Source organism: Pempheris klunzingeri, chromosome 13 (genome assembly GCF_042242105.1).
Source record: "Pempheris klunzingeri isolate RE-2024b chromosome 13, fPemKlu1.hap1, whole genome shotgun sequence".
NCBI classification, from domain to species: Eukaryota; Metazoa; Chordata; class Actinopteri; order Acropomatiformes; family Pempheridae; genus Pempheris; species Pempheris klunzingeri.
Window position 1 is genome coordinate 22,365,064 of NC_092024.1, and position 23,394 is coordinate 22,388,457.

General features: G+C 41.9%; 1 protein-coding gene across 3 annotated transcripts in view; it reads left to right on the forward strand.

Annotated features, from left to right (window-relative positions):
* The window catches only part of fgfr3 (fibroblast growth factor receptor 3), a 61,557-nt gene extending 54,520 nt beyond the window's left edge, over positions 1–7,037 (forward strand). For all 3 annotated transcript variants that reach the window (XM_070841792.1, XM_070841790.1, XM_070841791.1), the window contains exons 13-17: positions 13–135; positions 631–701; positions 4,118–4,255; positions 4,949–5,054; positions 5,536–7,037. In XM_070841792.1, coding sequence (XP_070697893.1) covers positions 13–135; positions 631–701; positions 4,118–4,255; positions 4,949–5,054; positions 5,536–5,700 — 603 coding nt within the window. In that variant the 3' untranslated portion in view covers positions 5,701–7,037. The remainder of the gene's footprint in view (positions 1–12; positions 136–630; positions 702–4,117; positions 4,256–4,948; positions 5,055–5,535) is intronic.
* The last annotated feature ends 16,357 nt before the right edge of the window (positions 7,038–23,394 follow it).

Here is a 23,394-nt window from a genome sequence, read left to right on the forward strand (position 1 = left end):
TTCCTCCCGCAGTGCATCCACAGAGACTTGGCAGCCAGAAACGTCCTTGTGACGGAGGACAATGTAATGAAGATCGCCGACTTCGGTCTCGCCAGAGACGTGCACAATATAGACTACTACAAAAAGACCACGAACGTGAGTCTCGTTCCATCAGCGTTCTGTGTCAGGAAAACCATGTTGGCTTTTAGGCTTCAACTTGCATAAAGGGAGAGCAGGATTATTTTCCTTTGCATTAAATGCTCTACAAATCTTAAAAGGAAAATAGTAACTTCCTTTTCTCATTTCTGAAATTAAACGTTGTCTTCCAGTGTCACTATCAGCTCATGTAAGGAAAGTGAGATCAAACACAGAAAGTCAACAAACGCTTAATATTAGAATTCAGTTTATCAAGCTAGAACAGCCCAAAGGGTTCAGTAGAGACCACCAGAGACGGGATAGATTGTGATTTAACGCTTAAAACCTGGTAAATGAATGTGGCCGAGATTCTTATGGCGAGACATTCTGGCTGCCGTTCAAGGTGGCGGGACAGTGGTGGCAGAACTCTGTGTGTTTGGGTCCATGTTTTGGTGTCTGCTCTGTACAGAATGGTTCTGCTGACCGAGTGGTTCTGTGGTTCCTCTGTTGTTGCAGGGTCGTCTGCCCGTGAAATGGATGGCTCCGGAGGCTCTGTTCGACCGGGTCTACACGCACCAGAGCGATGTGTGAGTTTGCACAAACTAACCGTCGCATGCCAACTGTCTACTCATGTGGAGCTGCTGTACACTGGAGGAATCCGGGTGTTGAAATATCATGACTGAGCGTGTTAGCATCAAAAGCTGAGTTTGTGCGTGTGAATATGAAATCGTGGCGTTCCCCCTCCGAATATTTCCCACTTGCTGTCGTCTGCGCTCGCTTGATAATCCTAAACTCCTTGTGTATCAGCGGCTCCACATTCCTCGCTGCGTTTGTTCTTTAATCTCCCAACACGACATCACAGAGAGACAGAAACACAACAGAGAACCAACATCTTAATGTTGTTTTATCAGCGTAAATCCAACCTGCCCCAGAACAGAAGGAGATAAGAGGGTCAGTGGCTTTATCACAAGGCGCTCCCTCGGGGTGTTTTCCCATAACGACTCAAAGGAATCAGGACGGCGGAGACAAACACACCTCTTTACAACCTCTGATTGCTCCTGTGCTGGCTGCCATCAGGAGAAGAAAGGCGAATTTAGGCGAGGAGGTCACAAAGTCAATCTGTCTTGCGGTAGCTGAAAACCCCCTAAACTGCTCCTCGCCCCCCCACCGGTTGCAGCCAGACGCTGTGTCCCAAGCACAGCCATCCAAGCCAAACACGGGCCCCTGTCAACACTGGCTCGCCGTGTGATTACACTAGACTGGGAACGGGCCGAGAGAAGAATCAGCCTGCTCTGTTATTTCAGCAGGTCTGGATTACAGAGTCAATCCTCCCGCCAAACCTCCTCCTCCCTCTATACAGTAGTCGCTCTGCAGCCAGTTTACTCTCACACACCCCGGGGGACTTTGACTTTTGACCTATGATGGTTTGTACTGAAATATGTTATGCTGAAGAAGACGGGAGGGGGAGACAATTAGTACACATGAAAGCAAATCTGTCACACAGTCGCAGTCGAACAACAAGCAAAAAGCAAGAACGGGGCTGAATGTGGGGAAAGTTTTGCGTGCGGCAGCTCACACAGCACAATTGGCATCACAGTACACGCAGCTTTCCAAACACTCACAAACACAAGAACTGGCAGCGAGAACACTCCGGGAGCCATTTTTGAAGTATTTTTACAACGTCGTTTCACACTTTTTTTTCTGTGCAGCGAATGAAGTAATTTGCATCATCATGTTGCAAATCCAAGTGACACTTTCCACCAACAGAACCAGTTTGAAATTGATATACCAGGTTTATTTAGTGTCGATATTGGCCTTTTAATTTCTCAGGCAGTAAGTTTTTCCTGCTGCCAATATTGAGGAGGTGAGAATTTTATTTTGAACAGCTTCAGAGATGCACTAATCCATTAAAAGCAGCATAAAGTGGAAAAGGTGTTGGCCAAAACCAGCTGCTTCAAACCGGCTGCAGCTTTTGTCGTTGACTCATTCACAGAAATGATTTATAGGATAGAAAACAGCAGTAATTGATGAATGAATCAATCACTGTCCAGCAGAACAACAGGATGTCTACAGGACTGATGGAGGATGTTCTTTAGATGTATCATCAGTTGCAGGTTCAGACTAGAAGCATTTTCATTATTTACTGTTAAAACCTGATGTAAGACAAAAAATGACTTTATAATGTTTAGATTACATTCAGCTACATTACTAGTAGGAAAGGTTCTTCCCCTTCACTAAGCCAGACGTTTGATAGGACAGACAGAAAAACAAAGCAGCTTCAGATGATGAGTCACACTTTGGGTGAGCCAGAGGTCCATGTGCAGTTTTTGTCTTATTTTGTTCAAGATACAGACTTGAACCCCTGACAGGAATTAATACTGAAGACTTTGGTGATTTCTTTGGCAGGAAACTGGTCAGATTCTAAGATAATAAATATTGAAACATGACCAGCTATTGGCCCGATACGAGCATCTCTCCCATACACACTGATGTTATGTTGGCCTTCATTGTCATTCTTAGTCTGTCGTCTCTTCTTGCTGCAGGTGCCGTTGTAAAATTGAGTGTTTACATCTTGATTTGCTGCCTCCTGTTAGCCGCCTAATAGCTCGTGAAAATCCATCCCCAGTGACTTGCAGTGACTATAAACAGCCGGAGTCTGTGGCTGCTCGTCCCGCTGACTCCTGCGCTCGTCCCTGAGACGGTCCTGAACCCGTCCTGACCCTAAAGACCTGATTTGTTCACGTCCAGAACACGATAATGAAAATGAGTCGGTTAGAGTTCATATTTCTGGACGTTTATTCTCAAACTGTCTTCAGTTTCTGTTTCCTCTTTTCTACCTCTGAATATTGATGTCTCTCTTTCGCCACAGTCTCCTTTCACTCTCTGTGTGTTTGCACGGAGGACTAGCCGGCCCGGCCAGTAGCGGCTGTTTTCAGGCCTCTGGACCGGAGCATGGATAATTAGATTAAGCCCACTGAGCACCGCATCGAGAGGAGGGGTCTGATTCTGATTCACTAAACGGACGGCCGAACAATAGCACCCGGGGTTAATAGACCGCCATTATCTGATTACCTTCCTTCATTTAGCCATTTAGGAATAATGCAGCAGTAAACTGGACCGATGCCACAGACACAGAAGGAGAAAAGAGGTGAAGGAGGTTAGAGGTGCAGGAGTTTCTGGAAGGGACCAGCAGCTGGACTGTAAAATGTGTTTTCTCATTCATGTTTTGAGCTCACAACAGTTTATATGTCAGAGGATTTCTTCCACACTTTTGCACTTTCAGTTTACTTATTTAAACTGAATCATGAAAACAATGTAAAGATGATTACGTATCTTGGATATTTAAATAGTTTTTATATTGCTCTTAGATGCTTTATTAAAAGTCTCAAAAGTGGGTGAAAAACAGAAACAAAGAGGCACATCTGTAATTTATTGTATTTTAGGCTGTAGCACATACTGGCCCACTTTCAAATGATGCTGACGAGGATGTTTTTATTAAACTGATGATGCACAAGAAAGAGCCAGAACACTAATATGCTGCTGCGGATATACTTGGAGATTTTTTTTTTTTTTTTTTTTTTTGTGCTCAGTTGGCTTGTGTATAATATTTGGCTCAAAATCTCTATGTTTAGTAATGCTGCCTCTTAAATCTGAGCCAATGTGATAAGATCAAATGTCTTCATTCAACTCACGTCAAACTATTAACAAAACAAAATCTGTCTTCCATTTCTTTCTAATGAGTTTGTCTCCACTTGTCTTCTTTCTGGCTGAAGTTACAAATTGTTGATTTTTACAAATATTGACTGGCTGTCCCAGACAATAAGATTGTCAGATTGATTCTTAAACTGAGTGCAGTAAACACTATTGAAGATCAATATTTCCCCGACCTGATTCGTTGGTTTATCTGGGGAACACATAAACCTTGACCGCTTCAGGCTACGAGCGCCCTCTAATCTGTTTTCATCATGTGTGTGTGTGTGTGTGTGTGTTCTTCGGCGCTCAGGTGGTCTTATGGGGTGCTGTTGTGGGAGATCTTCACCCTGGGAGGTTCGCCGTACCCGGGAATCCCAGTGGAGGAACTGTTTAAGCTGCTGAAGGAGGGGCATCGGATGGACAAACCTGCCAACTGCACGCATGAGCTGTAGGTGTCTTTATGAGTTCTAGTTGAGCTTAAGCCTTTTTGTTGTTATCGTGTGTTTGGTTTGGTTAGAAAAACCATAAACCAATAGACTTGCGGCTTGTTTGGACCATGTGGTCGCTTCGTTAAAAACATAGAGAAAACCCCCTCAAACAAAGTTCATACTGAAGTTTGTTGGATGTTCTGATGATGTTCTTTTAGACACATGGTTAAATTATACGCCATATACGCCACAGGATGTGATCTCTAATCAGATTTTATGGATTCAGAATTCTTTTAGTGAACTTAAAATCCATTTTATTCATCTAAATTTATCATTGATGGTGAAAATCTGGTTTTAAAAGATCAATAATACAAAATTCTTGTTGAAAATGAGATGTAAAACACTTCACTGGAGCCATTCATTTATTTTATTTCAATTCCTTTAAATGATCCACTCATCATCATACACATTAGCAACTCATCTGGGTTTCCTCAATTACTGTAAACTGTGGTGAAAAGTGTCTTCTTGCAGCTGGAAACACAACAAATGAAAGTGAAAAGTGGTAAAAACCAAAAATTACTTTACGTTACCTCTAATTACAGATCATCACCATCCAGGTATCAAGTAGACCAACACCAGTCACTGAGGATATGTGACGTAGATGGATATTTAATCCTAATGCAGAGGAGCTAAGCATTGTGTTGGTGTTTCAGGTACATGATCATGAGGGAATGCTGGCACGCGGTGCCGTCACAGAGACCGACCTTCAGACAGCTGGTAGAAGATCACGACCGGGTTTTATCCATGACATCCACCGACGTAAGTCTCCCTGCACAGCTGCTGCTGACTGATCGCATGGAAACACCAGGAAGGACACCGAACTTTACCTTTAGTCTCACCTTAGACCACTGTAAACTTTCACTGCATAAATCCTCACCTACGTAGAAAACACATTTCTGAAAGTTTAGACGTTTAAAGTCATGTGGGAATTTGCAATAATGAGCATATTGAATGGATACATTTATATACAAGCCACCAAGTCAAAATCAAACAGCACAATGTAAATGTACAGGTCTGTTTAAAACCTATACAATATAACAGTATCCACTATGTCAGAGAAATACACAAATTATTTATTAAGAATCACATTAAGATACAACTATAAAACAGAGGTCTTTTTTAAACATGTCGTGTAGGAATCAATTAACATACTTCCAAAGTAAAACTATATAATTTGTCACTTATCATGTGAGCACAGAAGGGATTTGAGCAGTCTAACCTTTGACCCCTCCCCTGACAGGAGTACCTGGACCTGGCGGTGCCCTTCGAGCAGTACTCGCCCACCTGTCAGGACTCCAACAGCACCTGCTCCTCAGGAGACGACTCGGTTTTCGCCCACGACCCGCTGCCTGACGAGCCCTGTCTTCCCAAACAGCTCCCCAGTAACGGGGTGATTAGGACATAAAACCTGAGCTGGGGGAGGGGGAGTAGTTGGACTTTAACCTCCTCTCACAGTTTGGGACTTACAAACACCTCTCAGTGACTCAAGCTCAAGATATGGAAATGAAAACTCTGCATGCAATACTTCCACAGTGCTTCAGCACTTCGATTCGTCTTAAACTCTTGGTCGAAATCCTCTTTGACTGATATTTCTTCCCCTTCCTCCTCATCCTGCGACTCCCCAAGAGACTCTTGAATCATTGAAGGATTATTTTTTGCCGTTGAACCATGTTTGTGTTCTTCTTTTCAGAAATGAAATTATATTTTTGTACTCGGGCCAGTCTTTTGTTACGGACAATCTGTGGGGTGAAACCATTCCGTGCCTACTGGGATAAGAACCTCCTGAGACTGAAAGAAAAGACATAAGAGGATATAAGAGGAGGGAATGAAGGGCATTGGTCAGTGATTGGTTGGTGATCCAGTAGGCGAGGACCTCAGATTTTTATTCTCTCGTCTGCACGGAGCCCTCAGATCGCGCTCAAAGTTTGCAATCTTAAAGAAAATCCATCGACAAGATTACCAGCAAAGCCAGAATCAGCTCGATGATGATGGGACTCGTTCTTCCGAAGACACTCACTAACTCGTCTCAGCTTTTACAGAAGACGCTCAACAGCAGAGAGGATTACATGAGCATATAAATGTGTTTTCTCATGAATTTCTACGCCATCGTCACGTTTTAGCATCCCGGGAAAAAAAAAACAAAAAAAAAAACGGTTTTGTGATAATCATGGAACAAATTCCTCATTAAATGTGAGGCGAAGTTTCAGGGCCATTCAGTAATTAGTACCGTGAGGTTCTGAGGTGTTTTTTTTTAATGTATCTAGAAAAATGATTTATTGTAAATATAAAAATGCAAATATGTATCATATTGCTGTCCACAGCCATGTACTTAAAAGTCAAAAAAATTACATTTTTTTAAAGTATTGTTTTAGGATGGAAGCATTGCAATCCAGAAGACACTGTCATGAAAGTGTAAATCATTTAATCATTTAAAGTGATACAGAAAAGGTTTATTTGAATAATTAACGTGTATATTTGTAAAGATATTTATAGACTTAACATGTGGTTCTTAAGTTCGAAAGGTCTAGTTTAGATTTTAGTACTGTACGCAAAGATTTTTATTTCAATTTTTTGTAACTTATTTTACAACAGAACTGCGGCGATATTTTTTACAACTGGCAGACTCCTCTGGTTTTTATCCATCTTTTGTTTTTTTCTTTTCTTTTTTTTTTACAGTTTTAAAAAAAACAAGAATGTATGACAGACGCGAAGATGATTTTCGAGAGCGAGTGTGATTTGACCGCCAGGGGACGACTCGTGAACCGAAGGCTCCTGCTGAAGGGAGCTGGACGTTTCCTCTGAGTTCAAAATCTGGTTCGAAAAAAAAGTTGACGTTTGCAATATCAAAGCAACGATTGACTCTTGCTGGGCAAGAAACAGCAGCGCTTCGAGATGTGTGCCAGAGAGGCCTTTTAGTGTGACTGAAGAACTTTAAGACATATTGAACATCAACAACAACTAGCTGTGAATTATAAGAAGCCTTCAGAGAACCTCAGCAGCCTGAACAAATCCTCCTGCTGATACTGTTTCACTGTTCAGTTTACAGTCCACAATGCAATGCTTCCCTTTTACTCCTGAGGATTGTGCATTTTTGCAAAACTACGACAGCAGAAACACTACTTGATTGAAAAAAAACCCTACTAGATATTAGAATACTGTACTAGTTAGACATTTCAGACACATCAGTGATGAACTACAATTCCCAGAATGCTTTACAACAAGTATCTGCTTGAACTTGGCATACGTAAAAATGTGAAAACATGCAGGAGAACTAGTGTGACTAATAGATTTTTTTTTAAAGCAAACGAACAAAAAAAGGAAAGCAAACGTTGCGTTTCTTACCCCAAACTTACCCTGCATTAAGCTGCAAAGCACCCTGGGGTTTTGAGTCCATTAAGAGTGCTGAAATTGTACTGAACTCCTCTTTAATGTTGGATTTTTCATCAATAGCTTGAGTCTAGAAAGAAGTGTCTTGATTCTGATTCTCGACACAAAAATCTGACATTTACCATCAAGTATAAATCAGAAATTGAGAGTATAAGGCTATGATGTGGTGTTTCTTTCTGAACAGTGTTAAGTATTTGTAGGTGGATTTTTTTTATTTTGAAGGTCTCTCTGAAGGCTCCAGACTCTTGTATTGTAAAATAAAGGTCACAGGGTCGATGCTAACATGCTGCGTGGAGTGTCAAAGTGCCCTCGAGCAAGACACTCAGCACCTGTGTGCACACTCACGGATACGAACATCGGCTTGAAGGCAGAAATGTAAAGCTGTTATGTCATTTTGTGCTTGAGTGTTACTAAAAAAAAAAAACCTGCCCAGACACTTGAGATTTTATCGCTGCTCTATAGTATTATTACTGAAATGAAGGCATGCTGTGCAGATCACACAACGATAAAAGAGGAAATCTGTACACGGTATATATCTATTTGTTAAAGGAGACTCTGAAGGCTGTGGTAGATCCTTCTTCAATATTAGTTTGCTAAAAAAAAAAGTGCCAAATTAGTCTTAAAAGTATTTTTCACCAAGGTCTCCAGATCTCTGAACCAAATACTGCACTGTCGAATGTAGGCGGGCGGAGGTTACCTGTGCAGGGAAGGATCATGGGATTGCCAAATGGATATCTCCCCTTTTTGTTTATGCAGTCGTCTCTCCAGCTGACCCCAAAAAAGCGCAAGGTTTGAAATGTTTACAGAGTCTGTTTTTAGCAAAGTCACAAAAGCGTAGTTCGAGTGACATTGAAGGGTTCAGAAACACGATTCACTCGCTGCTAAATGGAAATGGTGGTAACGCTTCACTGTGCAATGGCCTTATTCCAGTGTGTGAGCTGAAATCATGTGGAGACTTTTATCGTATTTACCCAACAAGACCGTGTCAGTACTTAATGAAATCTCTCCAGTATTTAAAGTACTTAAACAAGTGGAAATTTGTATTTAATTCTATTGCTACACTGGGAGATTTTTATGTTTTTAGCACCAAATTGTGTACTTGTTCTTTGCACAGAAACAAGGCCTTTGTAAAGTGAAAGGTTACATACAGTTATTGTTATTTCTGTTTTCAATACAGTTTTCCAGTTTTGGCCCAAATCTATGAAGTGCCTGGAATAATTTAGCAAACAAAAAGGACATTCATTGATTCATTTTGATCATGTTTTGAATGTATAATTGCAAAACAAAAGAAAGCTAAAAATAAAAAAAGCAGCATCACTAGAAGCAGGCTATGTACATATTAGCCAGTGTTTTTTTTTTTTTTCTCCAAATGAATAAGACAGACAAAAAGGCGCTTGTGTAAAGGTTGGATGGATCTAATGAAACGGATGGTGTTTTGTTTTATTTATTCTTCCATGCTGGGTAAAAGCTTTCCCTATGGTGAGAGTATTTTTATTCAAAGCTATCTGCTTTTCAGTGTTGTTTTTCATTAAAGAGCCAGAAGATGATGATGATGATGATGATGTAGAGTAGTCATTTTACTAGATACTGATGCCCCCATCAGGCTTTGCTCCTGGCATAATTTATCCTTTATTTTATTTTATTTAGATGTGCCCTCCCTGGCCTTTTTTTTTTTTTTTTTCCCCTGTATTCTTGTCTAGCTTTCCACTCCGATACTGACGGCCTCTGCCTCTCTGCTTAAGTCACTTTTAAAAATGATGTGTTGTTTTTAACATGTGTTTGGTTCGTGGCAACAGAAGTGAAGTGAAGACGAACAAATGCTCAGCAGTAGTGGCACGCAGCTCATGAATACAGCTGAGGGACGCGTGTTGTTCACCGAGAAAGTGAAAAGAAGAACAACAGTAACACTGATTCCCACTAATCACGACTTCTGGTTCACGTTGTTCCGACACAGAATGGAAATGAATACACTGATCAGCAGCAACGCAGGATACAGGAGTTTTATTATATGAAATATGATAGTTATAATAATGTTAACTGAGATTTATGATGCTGTGAATTTTTCATCTTTAGCAGAATAATCAAATATTTGGAGAAATGCTGAAATTCATATTTTACAGTATTTGTATGAGACACATGTCATCAGGCCTCATGCAAAGGCATCAGTGTTGGACTGTAAAACCTGAGACAGATGTGTGTTGTCACCAGACAGATGTTAAAAACAACAGAGTGAGCACGTTTCCTTTGCTATTGATTGAATAAACACGACAGCCTCAGCAGGGAGGGACTCTTTACTGTATGTACAGTCACACATCGGCCTTTAACCACCTCTCGTCTCCGTTCTGACTTATTTATTCTCTCCTCTGGTCAGTAAAAACAAAATCAGGATTGAAGATTAAAGTGGGGGGACGTGGGGGGGCTATCTCTGCTTCCATCAGTGTCGGAGACGCACACCTTTCTTTCTAAAACCCATCAAAATATCCATATTTCTTGAGTTTTTGTTTATTTTCCAGGTTGGAATGATTCGTTTTCACACAGCTCTCCTCTGTTTTTCACCCCAGTTTCATTTTATCATGCAGTTCTAACCTGACAATGTTAGTCCAGATTAATTTATCGTTTGAAATTTGCTTTTTACGTTGCTGATGTACATGCGTAGTTTTATGTAGCTGTGTGAGCTATTTAGAGAGGAAATGATTTTCATAAACAGTTCCGTCACGCCACGTTTCATTTTGCATTCCACATAAGTTTTCTTACGACAATAGTGAGACAAAACCATGTTTGTCCTTTGATCTCTTTTCCCAATCCCACATAATTTATTTTTCCTCCCTCTGTATTCATGTTTCTAACATAGAAAGGTGGAACTAACCATTTGGCATTATGTGATTTTTTTTATTTTATTTTATTCATAGCTTGTTTGTTGCAATGTACCTGTTTTGATCATGATGAATCCTCTGTAACATTCCACCACAACATCCCCTCTGGGCAAACATCTCCCACCGGGAAACAAACAACTATTTCACAACTCTCTCTCTCTCTGTCTCTCTCTCTCTCTGTCTCTCTCTCTGTCTCTCTCTCTCTCTGTGCCTGACAACTTATGCTGTCAAAAAAAGGTTTTCAATAAACATGTTATAATAGCGTTCGCTGTCATCGGTGTGTCTGTCACTGCGAGCGTGCATTTGGAAAAACAAACAGGACTCGTGGCAAAAACAAATCAAACGAGAACCCAAACAGACTTCATGGTGATTCACGGCGAACAAATCAGAAGTTTACATGTTTATGTTAATGAAATGAAACCGAAACACCACAGAATACACACGTCAGTGAATTTGTTTGCAGAGTGTCTCGGCTTGTTTTGTCTGAGCAGGCCCAGATATCAGGGCTCGTTTTCCTTCTACACTAACTAAGCAAACTGTGGGTTGGAGTGAATACAAACAAGCTTTGGACATGGATGCCACACATGGTGACAAAACTACAGTTCTGCAGCCACGGCAGCGGCTCTGTGAGGCTGTACTTAGGCACAGTGGTGCTCTGGGATCACCAGAGTTGGTAGGATTCATCCTCTGGGGACCATCGTAGACTGTATATGAGGAGTGACGTCACCCACTGGTTTGTGAATCGCTGTTTTGAAGCCTCGTCTTGGGCGTCGCCATCTTGGTTTTTCTTTGGAGCCAGAAGTGACGTTCATTCCACAAAGACCTCTGATTGGTTGGTCATAAGCTCTAAAGCACAGTTTTATCATCTATTTTCTTCTAAATGGGACCAAAATGGGACTAATGAACATCATGCTGTGTTGAAGATGACTTTAAACTAGCGACTGAGACACATAAACTCGTTAGGAAAATGTTAACTGGCGTAGAAGTAGGCTAATTCTTTCATAGACTTCCATCCATATAATATAATAAGTCAGACGCAGCTTGGAAAGAAGGAGCTGGTGTGGAGGCAGCAGGCTGAAGCAGCTTAAATAAGGCGCCCTGGATGAGATTTGCCAACTGGATGCATGGAAGGGAATCAGCTGATCCATCAGCTGATGTGGGCTGGCGTGACATCAGCTGCTATCAGCTGATGGACTGAAGCTGAGCTCGACTTTTTGGCCAACCTGAACTGATGCTAGACTCACCAGCAGATACTGACCATAGACATGATCTAAGCTCAAGGGTCCAATTTCTAGCTCTCAGAGCTTTCAGCTGCATTCCACTGTTTAGGCTGAGGTGTCATCACATGACCTGAATTTGATTCTTCAGTCATGTGATAACAGGTCATAGGAGGTGATGGTAACCCCTGCACACCACTTCCAGTGTGGTCTACAGCTTTTTCTATGGTCTGTGGTCTTTCTCTGGTTGTGCATGCACACAAAAAAAACCAGCCACATTAAGGCCCTTAATGACACCTGAGCCAGCTCTGCTTCCTGAGCGTGTGAGCTTGTGGTTAAACCTGCAACTATTTGTTTGTGAACCACGGCGAGGGGCAAAGAGGAGTCGCCATCAGGCTGCCAGGAAACCAGCGAAGAATCCAGGAAGCTTCTACGCCTCCACGCTGAATCGCCAAGAACGCGCAACAGCTCATAAACCCCTGAAACCACCAACTTGACAGTTTTTACTAAAACCAACAACAAATAACATGTTAATTAGAGAGGTTTTGACATGCTGGTGGGCATATCTTATAATATCATATACCCTCCCTGTCTTCAATGCTGAATCAGTTTCTTTTTAAAAATCTAGACTGAAGACTTTGTAGCCAAGCTTTTCATATATACTATATATTTCATATAAAGTTTTAGATGTTATTTTTATCTACCTAGAAAGGGAATAAGTGTATTTCTCCAAATGTCAAACAAAAGGATATCATCATCCATGTCTAAGTGTGCTCATATGCACACAAAGAAGCAGTATTACAGGCCATCTGCATGTGAACTGTGGTTTTGCAGTGCATGTAAACACATTATCACTGTCTAAGCATCATCTTGATAATGTCAAGATGGTACTGACTTGTGAAATGTATATTTAAAATGTATAAAAAGTACATAAAGAAACGCATAAAGGATGCTGTGGGGGGAAAGTAAACTGAGTGTAGACATCAATAAATGAGCTATAACTCAAAATCAAAGCGGTATTCTCCTTTAAATTGCAGCAGGAAATGCAGGCAGCAGAGATTTCTTCCCCCAGTTCCTGTTGATTCTGTCACACAGTGAACAAATTAGCCTCTCATAGCATCTTAACTGCTCTTTAATCACGGAAAGTCTTTGCCCCTCTGTCTTTGTTTGCTGAGTACAGTTCCACGCCCTCCCTCGCCGCCTTGCTGGCTGCAGCTCAGTAAACGGCTGGTAGGAGGGGAAGGAGCAGGACGGCAGGCGGGGGAGCATGGGTTGTTTTTTTTTTAGGGGGGGTGTACTGAAGCCGCTCGGCTCTGGTGGGAGGGCAAAGCTGGACAGTGACAGAGGGAGAGAGAGGGGTCTATGTATTCAGGCTTTTGGCCCTCAGCCCGTCTCAAGTGCGTCCTGAGGGGAACATCCTGCCCCTCGTTGGAACTTCCTCGGCCGGCTGAAGTGGCCCATTCACGGAGGTCTTGTGAGGGGGGCTTGTTTTCGCTGCTAAATGGATGTTTCTGTTTCAGAGGTGTTTGCGCTGGTGGACGCTTTCCATTCCTTCCCCCTCCTCCTCGACTCCCCCTCCTCATTCCTTCTCTCTCTCCTTCTCCCCCCAACCTCCCCCACAGTCCTCCTCCCGGCTCCCCTCTCGGCTAACGATTGGCTGTCGGTCATCAGACCCGCTCTCCCTCTTCAGGCTGCTGTGCGGCCTTTAAAGCACCTTTCACCCAGCCCGGCCCTGCAGGAGGAGGAGCTGGGGAGGAAGGTGTGGCTGCACGGTGGCTATAAAGTGATGGGCACTACTGCTAAAGTTGAACAGAGGCATCGATCAAGCTGCCACAGTCATTTGTCCCTCCACTGATGTAAACAATGCGAGATTCTTTAATGTGAAATGGTGACAAAACAAATTAAGACTAATAGCAAACCGACCTCTCTCCAAAATGACATTGTAGTCTTCATGAAAACAAACTATTACGGACAAATATTGCAATTTCTGAATGTGCTCTGGGGCGGGCAGGCTTCGCCATGGACCACAGCGGGTACCGGGGCAACATGGAGATCCCACGGATGAGGGACTCTGCTCAGGGAACATTTTTAGGGCTATTGGGGTTTTGGAATAATGGGCTGTCGGAACATTTTCTTTAACATCTGTCAGCTAAACATTTCCACCAAGTTTGTTCAGAGTATCAATGAGCAGAAATAGATGATGAAGATGGTGTAAATCATGCCAGCAGTGTTCGCCCCCCCGCCCCTCCTGCTGCCAGTCACGTTAGTCTTGCCTAAAATGTTGTGGCGGCCTTTTGGGGGTCCTCTCCTTCTAATTAGCCTACTGTTTACCGAGTGAAAGACAGATGAAAGAAATCCTCCATGAGAAATCCCACCGAGCTGCAGATGCTAGCGGTGCACAGGCTAGCATGAAGGGTCGTTTTATTATGACGTTAATGTGTGTTAATGAACTCTGAAAGCTCCCAGCTAAAAATGGAAAGCGGGCAAGATGTAAGCTCTCAGTAACAAGTATAATTTCTTCCCAAAGATGAGAAAGTTGCATGTTGCAGCTGCTAAGTATGCTCTGCTCTTAATTGGAAGAGGGAAGTAGAAACAGCGTGCAGAAGCCGACCCAGGAGGAGAGATTCTCATGACTCCAGACTGGCCGAGCTGAGAGGCCTCACTCGCGCTGAAAAGCTCAGCCATTTTTATCGCCGCCTGGCTTCATGTGCTGCCAAGAAGCACTTTAATTGTTTCCCATTCAGGCAAAGCCACAAAGCTTCCAGCGCTCCAGAATATACAAACTTTCGCCCCGTTTTTTTTTTTTTGGTTTTTTTTGCAGACTACTGAAGATAATTGCAAGTACGGCTTTGAAAAGGCAGCTTTTTGCACAGTTTGAAGTTATTTTGGTGAGTCAAAAAAAGTCAAAGATGGCTGCTGAACGGCCGGCTGTTTATCTCATCATGAGGTTTCAGTGTCTTTTACACAGCCATTGTGCTATGGTTATGGTAATAGTGTGTGTGTGTGAGTAAAAGTGTGTGTTTGAATGTGAGTAGATCCCTGTGGGTCATCGGTTTCAAGCGACATCTATTTGTGCATCTATTTGTGTGTGAGAGTGTGTGTTTAAGCATGAGAGTGTGTGTGTGTGTGTGTGTGCACTAAGTTCCTGAAACTGGACCTTGGTATGTTGTCACTGTAAGTGTGCCAAATCAGCGATTAACTTCGCTCCCTCTGAGACAGGCGTGTAGCCGAGTGACGTTCAGGAACAGGTGTGTGTAAAACAATCCGGTTTTCAGCGCTCCTTGGAGAACTCCGGTCGCACTGAGCAGCAGGAATAGACCTGATGATAGTTTGGGGACCAACATAGGTTTGTTTGGTGCTTAGGTTGCGGCTGACAGCGGGGTTCCTCTCGGGTGTCGGCCAGAGAAGCAACAATTATCCATTTCCAATCATTTAGTTTTCAAATACAAAGCAGAAAACTTCAAAGATAGCACGGTTCTGTGTGATGTTTTGCAAATGATTTAATCTGAATAATCTGATGTCTTGCTGTACAATTAAACATGTAGGCAGTATGAAAGTATGTTTGAGAAGTATTAGAATATTAGATTATTAGGTCTCTAATGTGATCTGGTTGTGTAAACTGATGCTACATGAGCTTAAGATAAACATGCTTAGAGCCCAGTTTAATTATTATTATTCTATTATTCTTATTTTTAAAATCTGTTACGCGCAAATCTGGGTGAAAATCCAGATAAGATATGTTTATTGCTTGACGTGACTCTAGAGATTAATGAGCAGATGTGCTTTTATCCCATTTCCTCTTAATTTCTTCTCTTAATCTTTGCAAGAATTCTGTGTTTTTAGAGAAAGGACACACACATCAACTATAGCCACCAATGGAGGAGAAATCCTGACACTAGACTATTAAATAAAGGATTAAATTATAAAGTTATCCAGTGTTTTGTTGCCAGTATGGGTAGTGAACAAATGACTCACCAAAAATCTGCTATTTAAAGGTGCATTTACTGGTTTTTGAGCACTATAGGAGGCAAACCTGAGCACTCTAAACATTATGCACAAGTAAAAGTAAATGGCAGGCTTTGTGTTTTTTATGGGTTGTCAATAAAAGCTGTGAAATTCAACCATACAGTCTATGTTTGACTGGAGAGCTGAAAAGTTTGATGCTAATGCTGATACAATATAAACCCTTTCACATTCCACAGGGTCATTTGATCAACCTGTATGTAAATATATATATATATATATATATATATATAAGTGTGACAGGAGCTGGAGTCCCAAGAGGTTTTGGACACAGTCAGTCAATCATAAAAAGAATACTAACTGAAATGTCAAAAACCCGTATTTCTGCTCTGAGCGGTCACACTAACAGCTGGTGTGTACTTGAAACGAAGCAGTTTTGTAAAAAGGTTGTTGGATGACATCCGAAGGTCGCATTTTTTGTTGCTGTTTCAAAGCCGAGGTGAATATCCTGCTACCAAAGAGAAAGTCGGAGATGCCATAATCATGTAAATGAGGAGAACTGCACTCGCTTTAGGACAACGTGTCCTTGAAAGTGTTCAGTGGGATGTTTGTACGTACGAAAAGTGACAAGAGTGATTGTGTGAAGAATTTAAAAAAGAGAGCACTTGAGGGAGACGTTTAAATGCTGTGTACTCTCTCACCTCAGCACCCAGTGGCCGTTCTTGTTGGATTATTGGGTTCAAAAATTGTCGGACACATTCCCTTCAAGGTGTGTGAGGATTGGGGGGGGGTCACTTTACCTGAAGCGTAGTGACCCAGTAGTGAAGTGGCAAACTCCACCCCTCTGGACGCCGATGGTGCACAAAACAAGCCCACTGAATTATTAGAAGAAGACTATTTGACCTCAGTCTGTGCTGCAGTGGGGTGGCTGCTCCCTTTCTCTGCTTGGTCGTCCTCCTTGGAGAGATTAGGAATACCATCAGCGGCCAGGACTCCCTCTGCCATTCCCATTTATGGACCATCTGTTCCATCTCCCTGGCCTTGTCTCTAATTGCTGGATTAGAGGGTGACGGGACGGCCCTGGTTGTTGAGAGTCGTCTCTGAGCTTGTTTTGACATGTTCACCCATGATGTGCGATCATGGGGGAAAAATGCTGGTGCAGGTCATGGTGTCTCAGTGTTCAATAGCATTTTGCGGGATGATTCAAGGGAAAGGAGGGCAGGGTGTGTTTACGATTCCTTCTGGTCGTTTTCTGCAACTGTCCGTAGTGATTTAAGAAGAGAAAGGTCATGCAAACAAGTCATTACTCCCTGTGTGCAGCGGGAGCATTAGTGAGCGTCTTATAATGACATAACGTCTCCATTTATAGTATTCCCTCCTCATTTACTGTTTTCATATAGAACTTCATATCCATTAAATGACGTGTTTGCGAGCCAGACTAGCTTTATGGTTGGTCACAACCAATCATTTTGCAGCACAGCATCCAGCATCAGATATAATTAATATTAATATTAGTGTGTGTGATGTGATTTTTATTTTTTTTTTGTGGGTTCAGGGGCACCAGAAGTACTGTTGCAGCAGTTATTTTACTTGAAAGACGTTTCATTTCATTTGCAGGTTATTTTGTAGCTTGGTCTTAAACAAAATAATCAGCCTTCCTTAAGCACAACTTAAGTTCGTTATGATCATCCAAGCCAAGAAATCAGCCTAAATGAGGGACATTTTACTAAAAACGATGGCAAAAGAGAAAAATGATCTCCATTTCTCCGAGTTCAAACAACAAATAAAGTCTGTTCTCGTGTGTTTGTGCTTGATAACTAGATATTTAAAGCAGATAAGTATGGGTGTGGAGATTTGCTTTAAGAGATAAAACACAGAGACCGGAGGCAAGACTGAAGTATGAATACATTAATGTTAACACAAACACAGTATAGCTGTTACAGAACTATAGATAAAATCTTGTATTGTTTTCTTTTTGTTCTTCCTGGTGCTGCAGCTAACCAGTGGCTCCATGGGAAATCACTGAGAGTCTGCACAAACACAAAACCAGCCTCACATCGATACGTCCTGGTTGCTTATTAAGGCAGAGAGCGTTTGTTATGTTCATATATTCTGTAGTCTAGTCTTAAGTTTACAAAGAATTAGATGTCTAGAGCTTTCTGCCCCTTGTCACGTAAACAAGCTTCTCCCCATGATACACATGAAGCTTTGGTTTGGACGTTAATACCTTTTACTAAAAGTTCAGGACATTAATTTCAGGAATAATGTTGGTTTGCAGTTATTTGATTAATTGCAAATTTGATTGGGAATGTGCACGACAGCGTGATATTATAAATATTATATTAGTATACATGTGGGGAGGCAGACCAAACAAAAACACAAGAACAGAAAATAACAATTTCTCTGAGGACGACAAAATTAACTAGAGGTCAAAGGTCAACAGGTACGTTTTCAGCTGACTTTTAAAAGTTGCCAAAGATGCAGCATTGCAGATCTTTAGTAGTTCCAGTAAGTGGAGGCTGCCACACTGAAGGCTCAGCCCCCAGGCGGCCTCTGTCCTCGGACCAGGTGTAGAGTGTGATCAGCACTGTGGGGTAAAGGCATGGAGGGATTTATAAGTGAGGAGGAGGATTCTGTGTGAGATAACGGGACTTAACCATGAGCTAGTGAAGGTGGATGAGCGTGGGAGTGATGTGCTGCCGAGGTTTGGTGCAGGTGAGAACGCAGCTGGCTGGGTTCTGGATGTACTGGAGCCCGTTCGGGGCTTTGCTGGGCTCCTCGGACAGGACACAATAATCCTGAGGAGCGGTGATGAAGACGTGGACATGGGTCTCTGCCAGAGAGTCTGAGAGTGATGGCCGTAGTCTGGAGATGTTTTTTAGGTGGTAGAAAGCACATTTGGTGATGGAGCTGGATATGAACTGAAAGGTTGAGGGCATTTAACTTTTCTTGTAGGGGGAAACATTTGAGCGACGTGTATTTCTAAAACTAAGCATTTAAACATTTAAATTTAAACTGCTATAAATAGGAACTCATTGAACCCTCTATAGCGATATATATCTGTGCATTACAAAACATTTATCACTGATATTCAGCTGAATCAAAGCCACTGCAGTGAGCAGTTAGTCAAATAAGTCCAGATCAAAGATGTGCTGGTGTCACAGTGGCCCAACACGAGGCAGCAAACATCAGACAGACTCCAAAACCTGAAAATAATCACAGCAGCAAACCGAGTGCACTGGCAGGTCGATTGGTAGATAAGATAAAGGAACGTTTAAGCTGCACTTTGACTGCAAAAAGAATGTGATTTTGGTCTCGTGAAGCAAAACGCTTCACAAATGGAGCGAGACTCAAAGGCATCATTGTTTAGTTTATTTGCCTTGAAATTAGGAGTCATTAAGGCCAGGGGAAAATGGTTCCACATGGGAAAACTGTCTTCCATCTCACGTTCAAGGTAAACAACAAAGAAAGACAGCTCTCTCTCTCTCTCTCTCTCTCTCTCTCTCTCTCTCTCTCTCTCATGCCCCTGCTCCTTTATTTTGAACCTTAAGCCCGTTGCAGGTAACCCCACTGAGAGTACAAATCTCCCTTTCAGCAGACGTCTGACCTAGAAAGTAGCATCAATGACAAACTTAACAACATACACCACCAACAATACATCTCTTTCTCTCACCCTCACATTTCACATTTTGTTTGACCTTGTTCTAATCACACACAGCAACAAACACACACACACACACACACACACGCTCAAACACACTTCCTCCTCCCTTTTTGTCAGCCAGAAATGAACATGACTGATGGCACTGAGGTAACACAATGTTACCGATGTGGAATTTAAACTGGGCCTGTGAAACTTAGCTGCTACTGTCAAGACGGAGCTCATGCGGTCCGTGTACACAGGGCCGGGAACGGTGAGATGGATAGAAGGTGTGAACAGGAAGTTCACGGCTGCAGCAGATGGCGACGGAGGATATTTTCACAGAGGCTGACGCAGGATGACGTCATGAGGTTAAATCGCAGGACCTTGGCGGTGTTGATTGTCATGTGGGATACACTTTTGACACAGGATGAAACGGACACAAACTGGAAAACAGGCATCACAGTTTTAGACATTTAGCATCTTCTCCTTTGTGACACAACGGCTGAACCGTTGTGGTCAACTGTGACCTCACCTCAAAGATTATTATTAGAAAATCATTTTTAAACTGAGCCATCAATGGAGGCCTGTTTTCACCAGGGAAAATAGAAGAAAGATTTAGCTAAAAAATATTGAGAAAAATATCAGTATTACTTAGATGAGCGACGTACACAGAGGTCAGAATTCAGATAGATAGATTCACTTTATGATTATTTAAACTACTTCAACACAATTTTGATTTCCTGTTCCTATTTCCTATTTGATTTCCAGGGGGGGGGGGGGATTCCTGTTCCAGGTGGAAATGGGCTTTCACATTGAGCCTCGTGCCTTTGACGAAGGGCATCTGTTAAGCCAAATCAGATTGCAGCTTTTTGAGGTATCATCCTGCAAACAGATCAATAACATAAAGGGATGAAAACATCACCCCCTGTAGCTACCAGGATTCTGCCATCAGCCAGTATCCTGTAAGCATGATGAAAAACGCTTATTTATGCTGCAAACACAGCACAGCTCATGTATTTTTCAGCAGTGCAGCCAACTTGTCCAATTTTTGCAAGTTTGCAAATCATCCATTTGCATCTCGTCTTTTCGTCTGACTTAAGAAACTCTACTCTGATGTGCACCAACATTTGCATGAAGAGAAGCCTTCACTGATCAGGTCACTGTTTCATATTCAAGGGATTCTGTTTTTTGTTTTGTTTTTTGACCCTAAGGCAAGACACATGCTAAAATTTGATTTTTTTAGTAAGACAAAACCTTGGACACAAGCAACCTGGCTTATGTAATTTCAGCTACGAAGCAAAGACACTTTAAAGCAGGTAAAGCAACCACTTTTTTCCAGGGGAATGTAACAAGCTTATTTCAGCTTTGCTACTTGTAGTTTACCCTCGAAAACACCTCACACCTCATTCAGTGGCTGTGTTAATAGTTGACACAGAGAGCCTCTGTGTCCATGCTGGCCTCTGTGCATATAGGAATTAGGAACAAAAGTGTTAATTCTGTAGCCAGCATGCCATTTGGCAGTGTAACAGCTAATAGGGATCCCAAGGTATCACAAATAAGTCTCAAGAGCTCACACCCAACGCTGCACTTCCTTGGGTTCTCACCTGCCAAGTCAACAAAATCAAAGGACAGACAGACAGAGATACCTCTAATGATGACTTGTGATAAAACTGCAAACAGGATTGTGATAAAATTGCAGCTAGACAGTTTTAAAAGTGGGCAGCAATGACTGAAATCCATAATAACAACTCAAAACGCACTAGAAATCCACCCAGAACTACGAATATCGGTACAAGGCAGTGTGGTACATGTAGGCCTGTGCGGCAGGAAAAACCAGAGCCACCTGCTACTGGTCATACTTAAAGTATTATTCAGGTTAAGCTGCCAGACCTTTATATGAACCTTTGATACTGTGGGATTGAGTTTCTCTCTTGTCAAAAAAAGTTAATAGAATATTCCTGTCTGCTCCATGAAATATGTGAAGGGGTTGTGGTCCCGGCCCCCTCGGTGGCTGAGGCTTCTTCTAATAGCCTTCAGAGGAAATAAATGAGGATTCCCAGGGCAGCCGTGATGGTAGGCACTGCTCGCCCGCCATGCTGTTTTATTGACGTCCAAATCTACCTACAACCCATAATTCAATTATGAGCTCAGCAAGGTTATTCAGAGCTATGCCATTTAAATGCATTGATCAAAACCAGACGGCTTCTGTGCATGTGAGTGAAATGTCTCTCTTGAAAATGTCGCTCTGCATTTAGATGTTTTGTTTTTCATTAAAAGTCGGCATCTGTCTACTTTTAGAAATGAATTATTTTCAAGTATTATTTACTGATAAGGTCCTTCGCTTGTCCCCGAGACTAAGACTTGATAACGTTGGAGTAACCAGGTTGAGAAGTGAACTCTCTGTGCATGTAAACATAGCTGCTGTCTCCTGCGCTGTCGGCGTGTGATGGATGAGCAGTGTGGGAGATTAAACGCTCCTCAGTGTGCAGTGACAGGTGAGTCCAGCGGCTCTGTACTCCACGCCGCATTTCTATCTGTCTCCAAACGGCACAAGGCCCTTTGTCAAGAGCCGGACTACAAAGCCCCTTCAAGGCCTCCATTGTTCTCTGCAATCAATATGGAGTTACAGTGCTGGAAAGCACCACTAGCGCTGTTAGGGGGAGTCAATTAAAATGATGGTAAAATATAGTGCATCACAGTAGAGTGCTTTTATAGAATAAAAATGATTAAACACAGAACACAGTGTTTTGGAGCATCATTTGAGGAGATGGAGAAAAGAAAAGTGCCATAAAAAATCCAATTGAAATATAAACCGTGTGTGAATTTTATGCTAAAATAAAGGAAATAAACTGGTATATTAATACATGTACAGGTGTTATTTTCATTATTTTCTAGGTGTATTTCTACTGTACATCTCTCTGGATTACTTACATGTCTTATCTTATCTTATCTTATGCCTAAGGGGCCTGAGAAGTACACAAAGCCATGCAGCCAGGAGTGTCCACATACTTCTGGATTCACAGTTTGCTCCATCCTGTACAAGATATTACATATTTTCATAATCTGCCCTTTCTCACTTCTGAGCTGCAGAGACTCTAATGCATCTTATATTACGTTTTGTGCATACGATGAATAAAACATATATTCAGCACTGTAACGTGTTTATACATGTGATTATATGGTGGTTTATTTATTCATGGCCGGTTCCATATACTTTTATACTATCATCTTTTTTTCCTACATCTTCTCTCTCCACAGTGGTTGGTTGGTTTTATTCGACGAGTGATTCGTATATACTCTTCCTCTTGTTTTTCCTACATTATTGTACGTCACAGCAGAGTGAAATAAGCTCAGAGTGTCTTCTTTACATATTGAAACATCAGTCAGAAGCTGCAGATGTCACCGGGGACTACAGCAGCGGTTGGTTTGATGATTTAATGTGTAATGTAGCCAAAGATTTGCAGTTTGATTATAGCCGAGTGTTTTATAGTGATTACAAACATGAAGGATTCATTTTTGTCCTTTCGACACTACAAAACAAACAAAACCATATAAATGTCCTATTGAATATCAGGGGCATGCTGTCATACGTACATTTATAGCCTGCATTTTCGGACTGTTTGACATGTTTCCTGTTCTTGGTTTGCCGTCATCTTTGGCAAAACAAAAGCACCATAATGTTTCCTCTAACAGAGAACTGTGGTTCATTTCCTGGCTGTGTAAATACTATATAGTGTTACACAAACTCATACATTAGCTTTGTGTTTTCCTACAACATGTTAAGGCAGAGTCAAAGCACAAAACACGTCATACTTCTTCTTTTTCTGTAAACAACAGAGGCCACACAACTGCGGTGTAGATAATTATACAGTGCATAGCATGCATAGTTATTATAAACTCACATTCATGCATTCATTTACATCGTGGTTTTCTCTGTTGTTCAACAGAGCCAAAGAAAAGCCCCTTTGTGCCTGACCCACATATTCCCCAAATACATGTACTCATATAGGTGGCAG